The sequence below is a fragment of the Formica exsecta genome, unplaced genomic scaffold (assembly GCF_003651465.1).
Source record: "Formica exsecta isolate Colony F162 unplaced genomic scaffold, ASM365146v1 scaffold353, whole genome shotgun sequence".
Lineage (NCBI taxonomy): Eukaryota > Metazoa > Arthropoda > Insecta > Hymenoptera > Formicidae > Formica > Formica exsecta.
In genome coordinates, this window is record NW_021850780.1 from 684,869 (window position 1) to 698,157 (window position 13,289).

Sequence of the window (13,289 nt, forward strand, 5' to 3'; positions counted from 1 at the left end):
TCTTCCGGAATCGAATCGGGCAGGATTAGAGACGCCACTACCGATAGAGGTATTAGTCGTAATGCGCTACTGGATTAACTCACACAATGCGAGCTCGTCCTTAGCCGCGATTATCTCTCAAATTCATGGTATTGCTATTGTTCGGAACAATACAGTTCAATTCGAACGCGGCGCACAACTAATATCCCTACAGTTTCCACATCCATGGCTTCTATATCGGTGGATAATTACGAAAAACACTCCGAGAGAACGCTCTTAAATTATTAATAAAATACACCAAATTTCAATATCCTAACACTTTTCATTTATATCGCATTCCAATTAATAATACATCGAGCTCCAACGCTCTTGCCCCCCCTTTTCGTTCCTACACAGTATTTCATTTATTTCTCAGTTATAATCTCGCAGTTCTAGCTATTACATTTTCCAACAGATAAATCATCTCCACCCCCCATCGAGCTGTGTGTCCGCAGCGCGCGCCACCATTTCCTAAATCACCGTCAAATCTCCCACCTAGCCCTTGGTGGCTCCAATCTCTCTCTCTCTCTCTCTCTCTCTCTCTCTCTTCTCTCGTTCGCTCGCGCTCGAGGGTGGCTCGAAGGGAGAAATTCGTCTGAGCTGGAGCGTGCGCGAGAATGAAAGAAGGAAGGGTAGAGCGACGGCCGCGGGATAGCTTCCTACTACCCTCCTGCTGCAACGGGACACGAGAGAGATGGGATTGGTCCTTGATTGCTAGAGGGGTCGTTTCCCGGACTCGGGTGGGATACATCGAGATCGCGACCAATGATAGAGTGCGCAGCTGCCCCGGGGAATCGACGAGGGAATCCCTGCCACGAGAGGAAGAGAGAATCCCCCCCCCCTTCCTCCCGTTCTTCCTACTCTCCTGACGGAGGGAGAATGAAGAGATGCCTTAAATCGCTGTCGATGTATAGGGCGTTGCGAGGGTTCGCATGGGAAAAAGGATTACAATTGTGGACGTACGGAAAAACAGGACGTTTTCACCGACGGAACGGAAAGAACGCCGATGAATCGGCTACAGTCTCTCTTCAATAGTAAGCAACCGGTCAATCGATTATAGATTGTTACATTGTGGTGATATTTGATATTATACTTGACATTCTATTCCAAAGAAAAATATTATAGTGCATGATCAAAAAAAATCTACAGAAAAAATACATATATAATAAAATAAAAGAATAGATTTAATTCAAAGAGCTATATATGTTAATTTACCTCTATAAAACTATTGCAATTTATATTGCAGTTTGTAAAAATAAATGGTAAATTATTTTCCATCACACAATATGCAAATTTCTCGTGTCATTCCCGGCGTAGATTGGCGGAACCGAAATTGTGTCTGCGCCGGAAACTTTTTGTTTAGCGTTTTCAAGCGAGTGTTCTCTCCCTCGGACTGATGAGCGTGTAACGCGATAGCGGCGCGCACCTGCGCGTGCACGCCTACACGCGTCGCGGTTTGGCGCAACGAATTTTTCCGCTCGTCGCCTTCGTCGAGGCAAAACTCCAGGTGCTGGCCGGTAGGCAGAATTGATCCGAGCTTGGTTAAAGGGCCGAGAGCTCGTAACAATCGCGCGGCCGCGATCGACGAGATTTGCATATCGACAGAGACGACCGGTTCGCGCGCGCGAACGCGAGAGCGTTCGTTCTCTCGCGAAGTCATTTCACGCTCTTACTCGCGAGGAGGGAAAGCATCGATTCGACACCCGCGCACGGGCAGTCTCGTGTTACCGACGACGAAAACATTTTCTCGGTACGACGAGCGGATGGACGCACGCGAGAAATATTTCTGCGCGCTTTCTCGGCTCGGCGATCAGCGTTGCGGCGCGATCGCGAGAAATTATTCTTTGCCAATAAAGTTCGCCAAACACGTTCTTCGAGTCGATATTTTAATGCCATTGTATTCTCTTAAACTGAATCGGCGAAAATGTCACTGATAGGAGCAGTGATCTAAGATTCCATCGAAGATTTCAGGTCTCAATTATAATGACACAATTTTAGTAAAAAATCAGTAATGTAAACGAAATATAATGCTATAAAAATTTATCTCATATATAATATTATAATATATAAAAAAATATTTTAAAATATCATTAGTTGAGAGAGAAACAGCACACTATGATTATTCGCTGCTTTTCAGATATAATATACTGATTCTATTTAAAATAGTACGTCTCAAGACACAAATAACGACTTTATCTATAAAAACTTTAAGCGATCGCAAATTGTTGTGTGAATTTATTTGTTGATTTAAAATTTATAGCAAATGGTGATTAATATAGATTATTATCATTATGTAAATTGATAAATATATTCTCCTTCTGAAACTGTCGCTCCCTCACGAACGAGCGTGAAGCCATAAATACACGCGTACAGATAGTGGCGCTCTATCTATCGACGAAACAATTGTTTTCTTTGGACCGGAGCGGATGATCGATCGGCTTGTCGGTCGGCCGGATCCGGTCGTCCAATCGCGGCATACCGAATCTTAAGTAGCCGTGTACCACGGAACGAAAAAAAAAAGAAGCTTTACACGCGCGCGGAGTAACGGTTTGGCCGGGCAACCGACCGGCTTGAATTATCGCGTCAATAATGATCGAAGTGTGCGATCGCCGATCGAACAGGCATAGAAGAAAGATTGTCATTCGCCGCTCTCATAAATTGACATCGATTTCTCTGATCTTTCTCGAGTCAGCTGATAAATAATCTCGCGCGTCTCAAACGTCTCGATCTACGTCCTCTATCCGTCCATCTTCCCGCCTTATCCGGTTATTTTTTTTTTTTTAGAGTTTGAACGAAAATTCCTCTTAAAATACGAGAGCCCACTTTGACGCAAGAGTCGCGCGCGAACGCGCAATATTTTACGAGCTATCGGCGCAAAATCTAATCCCGTCTTCGGTTACCGCGCTTCGGTTATGCTAACGGGATCCAATAACTTTGTCACGCGTCTCGTTTCGCCGAGGCGACAAGCCCGTGGGATTTATTTCGCGAATTTATGCGCGGGGAGCGCCTCCTCTCGCTCGCCCACAACAGTCGGAAGCAATTTACAAGTTAATAGGTTACGACGATTCGTTACGCGCTCGCCCTTCTCTCGCACCTCTCTCGCTGAATTTATTTCGTTTGGTCTGCGCGCACGCCCATCTAATTGGCTCGTCTATCTCTCGCTCTCTCGCTCTTCACGCGATCGGAAATTATATCCCGACGAGATACTAAAACCTTTCAAAAACGAGGTGCACGCTCGTGTCTCACCGAGTTATAGCATCATTTTTTTCATCAGTTAATATAAATAATGTTACCAAGATTTCTGTGCGTCGCGCGTTTATTATCAAGACATTATTTTACAATTATAACAAGAGTTCCCCCGAATACATTTTAATCGCGGCTCGAGGGTTTTGTAAACGGCTGTTTCTCAATTTTATTATTCAAGCACGAGAACCGTTTAATGGCTGTGTGAATAGTCTGGCGATCTCGATCGACGATCGATTCAGGATGCGGCGCGAAAGAAAGAAAAAGAAAAAGAGAGAAAGAGAGAGAGAGAGAGAGAGAGTCGGTACATCTATCGGCGTCAAGACGAGGCGAGAGAAAGAGGAAAGGGACGAGTGAGAGAGACGAGTGTCGAATTCGCTTGCGTGCGTTGTATTCAAAGTGTGAACGGATGCAAATCCGCGTATCTCATGAGCGGAATTTTCAAGGAAGCTGAAAGATGGATGGAGCACGCCGGCGGCACCGGACAATACGGCGGTATTTGCATCTGGTACATAATTCAACCGCCGTGTTGCTGCCCCCCTCGAACCGGTGCCACGCAGGATACGCGTTCTCACACACCGATGAAAAAATAAGATACTCGAAAGATTTTTGTCGACTTTTCCAATTTTGCCCGCGAGCGAAAGAAAGCAAATTGTTCCTTTAAATATATATCGCGATTTAATAATTAATAAATTGATATATGAAATAAGATCAGAAAAGGGGCGAATAGTTTTTATATCACATTTTTTAAATAATTTTAAATGTAATCACGGTTTTATCATATACAGGTATACACGTACAATGATCCCAAATTAATATTTTGTTCGAGGTAAGATCTAAAGCAGTCTCTAAAACAGGTTCGACAGCAACGTTGAAGGAGGATCGCCGCGTGTACAGCCCCCGGAAAGAAAAACAAAAAAAAAAAAAGAAACAACTAAAAGCGACTGTCGGAATATAACGCATAAATTAAAGCGTTACACCTTCGACGCGAGTCACGGGAGCAATTATCCCGGGGTGCGTTATGTGGAAATTTTCATCGGTGTGTGTGTGTGTGTGTGTAGGTTCATATACATATATAAAAAGTGAACTCAAAGGGAAATTTTCACGGCGAGCGCATGCGAAAAACACGAGCCGGCGAATTATACTTTCACGCGGTGGAATAATCGAGTTCGCGCAAGACGTATTCCAAGTCATTGCCCGGATTGTTTTACGAGAGTCGTGGGCGCGCGCGCTTCGCGTGCACGGAGGAGGTAAAAGGGGGGACTACAAAATCCTTTCTAGTTTTTGTAACACGCGCGCGCCGAGGCGTGCGCGAGTCTTAAAATGAGTTCTGCAAATAAGCCCTGTAAAATCATAACGATATTTTGTTAACGTTCACCGTAACGTTTCCCTTTGTCGAACAATTTCGATCGAGTCGGAATTTTCCTCCCATTTTCACGTTTATAGATTCCAAATAATTCCAATTTTATTTATATAGATATTAAATCCGCGCTCCTATCTTGTACTTCATATAGACAATCAACAAACGAATTTTCTATTTAGAGATTAATTAATTTCCAAAGAGAGTAATATGACTGCTTAAAGTATTAGAATAGATGTCAGATTGAGATCTCGAAAGAGGAAGATACATTTTTTCAATCACAAAGCTATCGCTATTACTCTAGTGCAAAGGAGAATAGATTCTGCGTTTCGACTAACGAATGCAGATTCGCTTTGTAGGACACTCCTAGTTTATTTGTTCATTTTACGAAGGAACTTTCCACACACCGGAGATACAATAAACGACAATTTCAACTATTCATTTTTCACGCGGAGATCGATGAGGATAACCCTCTGCTCCCGAGAAGCGATCTTCCAGCTCGTCCCTCTCTCTCTCTCGATCGCTCGCCATCTTGGCTACCCGAAGAGTCAAGGAGATAAAATCGCGCCGCGAAGTTCGAGGTCACCATTTCTCCTGGACGGAATGATTTCTCGAAGTTCTTTCAATGTCCGAGTGAAGACACTCGGAATCATTCCTGAAAGCTCTTTCACTTCGCGAGAGAAAGTCTCGGAATCGTTTCAACAATCTTGACCTTCACGATCACTATTATACGTTTTCACCAGGTTCTCGATCCTGTGCGAACGCACTATGCGTCTTTAGCAAGGTTAACGGGTCTCGTCGAGGGTGCTGGTTTCTGGCTGCAGCAGTGGCAGCCGCAGCTTCCGCTGGAATGTCCAGGAACGCCTGGAGGACCGTAACTCTACGAGCGTTGCACGGCATGGGCGCAGATAAGCATCGCCAGAACGCGAGGGGGAGAGACAGGGGAGCGTGTGTAGGACAGTCGTTAACGAGCGACTCTGCGCCCAGAAGGTTAGTGTCTTTCTCTTTCTCCTTCCTCCTTTCTCCTTCGACTGCGAGAACTCGCGGCTTCGAGTAAAGGATCATCTCTCTTCGCGCGACGTCGTCGAGAGAATCGATTCCGGTAGCAAACACCGAGTTCCCGTTATTTTCCCACGCGTCAAGAATAATTAAATTAATATATTATAAGTTTTTAATTAATATATTATTTAGGATAGATAATATCCATAAGCATCCACGTGATAGCAATAATAAAATGTATTATGACGAATATAAATTCTTTGTTAATATTTTCACAATTATATTATATCAGACGAATATCTGTTGCCAAAAATCATACTGAAACTAGTTCGTATTCCGCCATATTTTGCGCGTTCTTGCACGAAACGGCAGATTGGCGCCGTATCGCGGCATTCCATCCCACGTGTTGCCAAAGGTAAGCCGCCCTTAGCGCGAACGGAGAGGAGGGGTAGAGCGAGAGCGAGAAAGAGAGGTTTAAAAAGAAAAAAGGGGGGAAAAAAACGAAAATTTCCCAGCTGTTCGAGCCGGCCTATCTTCGCGAAGGATCAAACATGGCGGACGTCGGTCGCAACGGGAGGAAGGGGGGGTTTCAACCCTTGCTATCTGCCTGATCGAAACTCGCCGTCGCAGCAGAAGTTCACGGCGCACGCGTGTGCGTGCGCGTGTACGTGTGCGCGTGGAATTCCCGTGTAGCTCGATACGTACGATAGGTACGTACAAAAGGAGGAAGAGGGACACCGGAGCAATATGTGCCACGACTTTATTATATACGGGGTGGCGGGTCGTTCGCGCGCGCACCCGCGTGCGTATACCTGGTGGCCGCCTTTTGTTTCCCAGATCGTATCAGAGCTCCGCTCTTCGGCGACGCATCTGTGACCGGATTCGACGCGGTCGACGCGACGGGGCGCTAAAAATGTGACATATTGCGATGAAGGCATATGCATTTGCGCGAATACATCCCCCTCTCCAGAGTATAGATCGTGCCCTCCGAGAATAAAGTTTGGTTTATACGTGCGAGAAGATTCGATGAAAATTTAATTATTATTGCTATGACAAAATCTTGATCATTCTTTATCACAAGTTTATGGAAACGTAGACTCTAATAAAGATTTAATTTCGTCGATACTTTTAGGATAATATTTCTGCAGATTATTTATACTCATATAATACATTTCAATCATTGAATAAATCGTTGAAACAATTCAAGAAAAAAAAAACGAAAGAAAAAAAATATAATTATTCACGAAAAATAATTATTTCTTTTTTCTTGTGTTCGACAAAAATATTTTTTATTGATCCGTATAATAGACAAACGATTTTTACACCGTTTTCCCACGCGAAATGTCCCGCTATTGTCATATGTGGTGTCGTTTACCGAACAAAGGAGGTAGATAGCTAGGGGGGAGAGGATCGTCGTGAACGACCAGCCGTCATTTCACCGGGATAGGCAGCAATCGGGGATAAATTTCGGCCGAATGGTTGCATAAATTTTTAATCCGGAAGTAAAACGGGGACAAGTAAGAGAGAATAAAAAAAAAAAGAGCGTTCGACGGGGAAATTACGGAACGTGTCTCGTATCGCGCCTATATGTAAGTGTCGCGCCAACACGGCTTTAAATCGATACATATTCTATCGACCGCGCTTTTACGCCGCACGCACGCATGCACGCACACAGGCGTGCACGCAAATGAATGATGGGTGGGCGTGTCGGTTCATCATCGCGTCACAATATTTGTACGGGTCGTCATGGCGAACGCGCGAAACGATTGTCTCTGTTTAATCAGCGAGGGTGGACAAATTGCGGGCGTACTTTAAATGTGCGTAGAAAATGTCCTCCGACGCTCTAATGACCGATTCGATTGACAAATTTTGACTCTCCATGCCTCTTTCAAATTAAATATCTCGATGGTTGTGCATAACTCAAAAAATATATATGTATATAGATTTGCTATTCCTCTTGAATCATCTAAAAAAATTTGGCAGTTCTGTTATAATTAATTTAATATTTACATTTTTATAATAAAACTAGAAGAAATTTTTTTAAACAATCTGTATATATACATGTGTATAATCAGATATTTACGCGACACCCAAGTTTTTGATCAAACATTCCCTGAAACGACTTTCCTCTGAAAACGCGGAAAGTTTCGAGCAAAATCACGGCGCGTTTCAAGAAAAAGAGAGCGAGAAATTACGCGATGTTGCATTGTTTTTTACAGCTAACAATTAACGCGTGGCGTGCCCGGTCGGCATATAATCATCGCGGCGTCGCCGGCCAGTGAAAAACTTTGGAATCCATCAACCTTGCTCTATCGCGCATAGAGGAGAAAGTGCGCAACGACGACGAGAGGGATAGTGAAACGCGCTACGTCGATGCAATGCGCGCCAGGTAACGTTCGTTGCATTCCGTTGCGCTCTCGTCGACGAGACGAGATCTGGAGCGAAAGAAGTGGAGGGTTGACGCCCGCGCGAAAGTGCAGCGTGCGAGGTCTAATTGATCCTTCAAAATCTCTCTCGTATATTTTCTATCGAGATTTAACGCGAAAATTCCAAAACTATTTTCGTCGAAATCTCGTTCTTTTCTATTTTGCTAATATTTTTAAAATTACGTTGAAAAATATTAATTTTCTATTGTAAAAAAAATTCAAATGCCTAAGATGTTTCGTGATACACTATGTATATGATATAAACAAAAAAGAAATTCGAACCTCCCGTATTATAGAGGGATTATAGAGGGATTATAGAGGGAGAGAGTGTAAAGCCATAAAGAAAGCAGACGTTTCGGTCGCTTTTCGTGATCGATTCCGCGAATTCTCGTGAGTGTTTAGCCAGATCGAATCGCAGTCCGGGAGGAGAGTCCGAACGATGACGAAGGAAGGAGGAAGAGCAGGGTCGGCCGGCGGTATCGAGTTTCCGCATCGGTACTTCGGACGAGCCTGCTCCATCTACATAGGTGCCAAGCCGAGTCGCCAAAAATAGATCGAGTTCACACGAATTCTACGAGCCGATCGCACGAAACCTCCACGGCTACCGTTTTCATGTGATATCGATCGTACGATGGAGTCCCGATATATATATGTATATGTGTGTGCACACAGAGCTTCGCGCTATGATTGAAAACACGCTCGTGAAAACGATCCGAGTATCTATGTTCCTTTTATAAATGCAGGGAAAATTTAGTTTGTATACATATATATTTATATACGGTTTCGGTGAAATTATTGTATTATCACTGGAAGAATCAATTAGATGCAATGGATGTTTCGATTAGTGATATTCTAAAATGCATTATTTTTTATGTTATAATATTATATATATGAGATAAATTTGTGTAGAGCAATATATATCTGAGAAATCTTGACTAAAAATCTTAATCATTTTTTGAGCTTATCGCATTACAAGAATAAAAAAGTGCAATATGTATATAATTCTGAACCAGCATTTTAGTTATACATGTTTCATTCCAGATATATATGTGTATGTATGAAAGTTTCTCCAAAAAAATAGCAATTTAAAATAAATAGAAAAAGCGAATGTCTTTATAAGTTTTACGTCATTTAATGTGGCTCGAAAGATTATTTTGTGGCATCTCTTTCTTAACCTTCTTCTCTCTCTCTCTCTCTCTCTCTGATTATACATAAATGAAAAAAAAATTGCACGTTTCGCGTAAAAATAAAATTGCAAACGCAATAAAGGAAATTCACTCGGGCCTCGCATCCTTCGAAACAATCAATTTTAATTGATTAGATCGTAAAGATCTCGCCTTCGACGTGACTAAGGTATTCCCCGGAATGTTGTCGGTAACGGAGGATATTGCGAAGACGCGTTTTTTTAATATATAAGTGTTGGAGAAGATTCTCCACACGACGAAAATCATTCGACCCGCCGTCATCGGAGCGATAGAGTTGCTAATCATACAACGGAGAGAAGAGCGGAGCACACGCGGTATTAATCAGCGGGTGCAGGAAATTAACTTAGCCTTGTTTTATCTTGCATTCTGATTACTACGTCTACGCGGCGCGAGAAACACATAACTCTCGGCTTCTCTCTCACCGCTAATTAAGTATGTGTATCTCGCTGTACGAAGGAAGCGATCAAGGACGCACTTTTACGAATACGGCATACGTTCATGTATATGTAATAGATGGACATAAAATTTTTTTCGAGATTGAAACATATCTCAAATTAGTTTCCCGATATGACAAAATTCACTTGTGTCACAACGTTAGATTAGATTTAACTATGCGAAACATTGATTATTTCCTCGTCATTTTTCAGCACATTATAACACATAATCTATCGATCCAGCCTCAATAAAATATGCAAATTTTACAAAATATAAAATAAATATCTTCCTTAAACGTGAAAGGATAAGATGATAAAGATGGCTATTTTCTTTCCATCGTATAATATTTTAATCGATTGCTTTCCGCAAGTTATATCGTCTACTCGCTCAAGTATGGTAATCGTAGACAAAGTAGCAGCTTAGGTACTTACCAGGCGTCGTTTCGGCTTGATGAGAGGTCGATTCTGGCCGTTCATCTTGTAATAGAGGCCGCAGGCGTTGCAGAGGTAGTGGCCTGTGCCGTCTCGTCTCCAGAGCGGTGTCGAAGTAGCGCCGCAATTCACGCACTCGCGGCCCTCTACCGGGATTCCCATCCCGACGGAACGAAAATCATGTTAATTCGGTCCAGACATATATAAATCGTTCGCGTCCGCGCGCGAAACGTCAGATCGAATCGCCGAAACGCTTTCCGGCTCGTTCCACTCCGAGAACTCGATCCTCGACGCTTCCCGCGCGAGCTCGTAGGCACGTTGATCCTCGAAGGTGGCATCTCGCCGTTCGCTCAATCTTTTATAAATATGACGTAAACCGCCGCGAATACACTCTTGAAAATTTTAATTCCGATGAGGATGTCATTTTTTTAATAATACATGTATCTTTTCAATTTATTTTGTATTATTCTCACAATTTCGCCAAATTTTCGGCATTTTTTATGATATTAATAATTCTGTTTTTTTTTTTTTTTTAATTGCTATATGAATAAAGATTTAATTTCGTCGATACTTTTAGGATAATATTTCTGCAGATTATTTATACTCATATAATACATTTCAATCATTGAATAAATCGTTGAAACAATTCAAGAAAAAAAAAACGAAAGAAAAAAAATATAATTATTCACGAAAAATAATTATTTCTTTTTTCTTGTGTTCGACAAAAATATTTTTTATTGATCCGTATAATAGACAAACGATTTTTACACCGTTTTCCCACGCGAAATGTCCCGCTATTGTCATATGTGGTGTCGTTTACCGAACAAAGGAGGTAGATAGCTAGGGGGGAGAGGATCGTCGTGAACGACCAGCCGTCATTTCACCGGGATAGGCAGCAATCGGGGATAAATTTCGGCCGAATGGTTGCATAAATTTTTAATCCGGAAGTAAAACGGGGACAAGTAAGAGAGAATAAAAAAAAAAAGAGCGTTCGACGGGGAAATTACGGAACGTGTCTCGTATCGCGCCTATATGTAAGTGTCGCGCCAACACGGCTTTAAATCGATACATATTCTATCGACCGCGCTTTTACGCCGCACGCACGCATGCACGCACACAGGCGTGCACGCAAATGAATGATGGGTGGGCGTGTCGGTTCATCATCGCGTCACAATATTTGTACGGGTCGTCATGGCGAACGCGCGAAACGATTGTCTCTGTTTAATCAGCGAGGGTGGACAAATTGCGGGCGTACTTTAAATGTGCGTAGAAAATGTCCTCCGACGCTCTAATGACCGATTCGATTGACAAATTTTGACTCTCCATGCCTCTTTCAAATTAAATATCTCGATGGTTGTGCATAACTCAAAAAATATATATGTATATAGATTTGCTATTCCTCTTGAATCATCTAAAAAAATTTGGCAGTTCTGTTATAATTAATTTAATATTTACATTTTTATAATAAAACTAGAAGAAATTTTTTTAAACAATCTGTATATATACATGTGTATAATCAGATATTTACGCGACACCCAAGTTTTTGATCAAACATTCCCTGAAACGACTTTCCTCTGAAAACGCGGAAAGTTTCGAGCAAAATCACGGCGCGTTTCAAGAAAAAGAGAGCGAGAAATTACGCGATGTTGCATTGTTTTTTACAGCTAACAATTAACGCGTGGCGTGCCCGGTCGGCATATAATCATCGCGGCGTCGCCGGCCAGTGAAAAACTTTGGAATCCATCAACCTTGCTCTATCGCGCATAGAGGAGAAAGTGCGCAACGACGACGAGAGGGATAGTGAAACGCGCTACGTCGATGCAATGCGCGCCAGGTAACGTTCGTTGCATTCCGTTGCGCTCTCGTCGACGAGACGAGATCTGGAGCGAAAGAAGTGGAGGGTTGACGCCCGCGCGAAAGTGCAGCGTGCGAGGTCTAATTGATCCTTCAAAATCTCTCTCGTATATTTTCTATCGAGATTTAACGCGAAAATTCCAAAACTATTTTCGTCGAAATCTCGTTCTTTTCTATTTTGCTAATATTTTTAAAATTACGTTGAAAAATATTAATTTTCTATTGTAAAAAAAATTCAAATGCCTAAGATGTTTCGTGATACACTATGTATATGATATAAACAAAAAAGAAATTCGATCCTCCCGTATTATAGAGGGATTATAGAGGGATTATAGAGGGAGAGAGTGTAAAGCCATAAAGAAAGCAGACGTTTCGGTCGCTTTTCGTGATCGATTCCGCGAATTCTCGTGAGTGTTTAGCCAGATCGAATCGCAGTCCGGGAGGAGAGTCCGAACGATGACGAAGGAAGGAGGAAGAGCAGGGTCGGCCGGCGGTATCGAGTTTCCGCATCGGTACTTCGGACGAGCCTGCTCCATCTACATAGGTGCCAAGCCGAGTCGCCAAAAATAGATCGAGTTCACACGAATTCTACGAGCCGATCGCACGAAACCTCCACGGCTACCGTTTTCATGTGATATCGATCGTACGATGGAGTCCCGATATATATATGTATATGTGTGTGTGCACAGAGCTTCGCGCTATGATTGAAAACACGCTCGTGAAAACGATCCGAGTATCTATGTTCCTTTTATAAATGCAGGGAAAATTTAGTTTGTATACATATATATTTATATACGGTTTCGGTGAAATTATTGTATTATCACTGGAAGAATCAATTAGATGCAATGGATGTTTCGATTAGTGATATTCTAAAATGCATTATTTTTTATGTTATAATATTATATATATGAGATAAATTTGTGTAGAGCAATATATATCTGAGAAATCTTGACTAAAAATCTTAATCATTTTTTGAGCTTATCGCATTACAAGAATAAAAAAGTGCAATATGTATATAATTCTGAACCAGCATTTTAGTTATACATGTTTCATTCCAGATATATATGTGTATGTATGAAAGTTTCTCCAAAAAAATAGCAATTTAAAATAAATAGAAAAAGCGAATGTCTTTATAAGTTTTACGTCATTTAATGTGGCTCGAAAGATTATTTTGTGGCATCTCTTTCTTAACCTTCTTCTCTCTCTCTCTCTCTCTCTCTCTCTCATTATACATAAATGAAAAAAAAATTGCACGTTTCGCGTAAAAATAAAATTGCAAACGCAATAAAGGAAATTCACTCGGGCCTCGCATCCTTCG

General features: G+C 42.0%; 1 protein-coding gene across 1 annotated transcript in view; it reads right to left on the reverse strand.

Annotated features, from left to right (window-relative positions):
* Positions 1 to 10,341, reverse strand: part of LOC115238666 (GATA-binding factor C-like) — a 71,804-nt gene extending 61,463 nt beyond the window's left edge. The window contains exon 1 of the mRNA XM_029812676.1: positions 10,118 to 10,341. Within this exon, the coding sequence (XP_029668536.1) occupies positions 10,118 to 10,279 (162 nt within the window). The 5' untranslated portion in view covers positions 10,280 to 10,341. The remainder of the gene's footprint in view (positions 1 to 10,117) is intronic.
* Between the last annotated feature and the right edge of the window lie 2,948 nt (positions 10,342 to 13,289).